This window comes from Octopus bimaculoides, chromosome 15 (assembly GCF_001194135.2).
Source record: "Octopus bimaculoides isolate UCB-OBI-ISO-001 chromosome 15, ASM119413v2, whole genome shotgun sequence".
Lineage (NCBI taxonomy): Eukaryota > Metazoa > Mollusca > Cephalopoda > Octopoda > Octopodidae > Octopus > Octopus bimaculoides.
Genome location: NC_068995.1, coordinates 44,499,239 through 44,500,163, shown reverse-complemented (window position 1 = coordinate 44,500,163; position 925 = coordinate 44,499,239). Strand labels below are relative to the sequence as shown.

The window sequence follows — 925 nt, the reverse complement described above, 5'->3', positions numbered from 1 at the left end:
CACCACCACCGAGACCACCACCACCGAGACCACCACCACTGCCGCCACCACCACCGGCACCACTGCCACTGCCTGTATTTAAGTAAGTTCCTCACCTATTTTTACCCAGCATCAATACCCGCAGTGATTTCAGGTGACTCAGGCCATCAATCTCTTCAATTTGGTTGTCGTAAAAATCCAGAAAAATCAATTTGTTCAGGTAATTAACGTGTTCGATTTTCTTGATTAGGTTGTGTTGATAGTTTAACAACCTCAAGGGTTCTTCTCCCTCCAGTACTGGACACACTGTGAACCGGCGCCTAAAATAGAACATATTGCTTTGGTAAGAGACAGAGAGACAGACACACGCACACACACACGTGCATGCACACATTCACATATGCACATACACATGCAGAGCTTGTCAGATATTTCAATGACAAAGTGAAGTTATGAAGATAATTTTTTTTATAGTGAAGTCTTAGTAGGGGAAGAAGTATTAGAGAAATTGTGATATGCTAAGTAGAGTCATATACAAAATGTCTTACAATGATGTGTTATAAGGAGAAACTATGATATAGGGGAGTCATAAAGAAAGTCTATGAAATAGGGAAGTGATAGAAAGATAACCTAAGACATTATGAAGCCTTAGAGCAGGAGTTCTTAACCATCTTTCATCTATGGACCCCTTTGATTACTATTTTATTCTGGTGGACCCCTATAATCTTTTGATGTTTAGAAACTAGTTTCATAGAAACTTCTTTCAAAATTCTTATTTTGCTTTTCACACATTAACTTGTGTAAGTTGAACTATGTAAAATGTTAGAGAAAGAAACCTAGCTGTTTCTTGCAATAGATACCAATACATACATCTAAAGCAAAGGTTTTTCAGGGTCCCATAAAATACTGTTGTGGATCTCCGATTTACAATTTTGTTGCATGGACC

General features: G+C 38.3%; 1 protein-coding gene across 1 annotated transcript in view; it reads right to left on the bottom strand.

Moving 5' to 3' along the window:
• LOC106878404 (leucine-rich repeat-containing protein 49) overlaps positions 1-925 on the bottom strand; it is a 23,191-nt gene that overhangs the window by 15,682 nt on the left and 6,584 nt on the right. Inside the window, exon 5 of the mRNA XM_052973414.1 lies at positions 93-299. Coding sequence (XP_052829374.1) covers positions 93-299 — 207 coding nt within the window. The remainder of the gene's footprint in view (positions 1-92; positions 300-925) is intronic.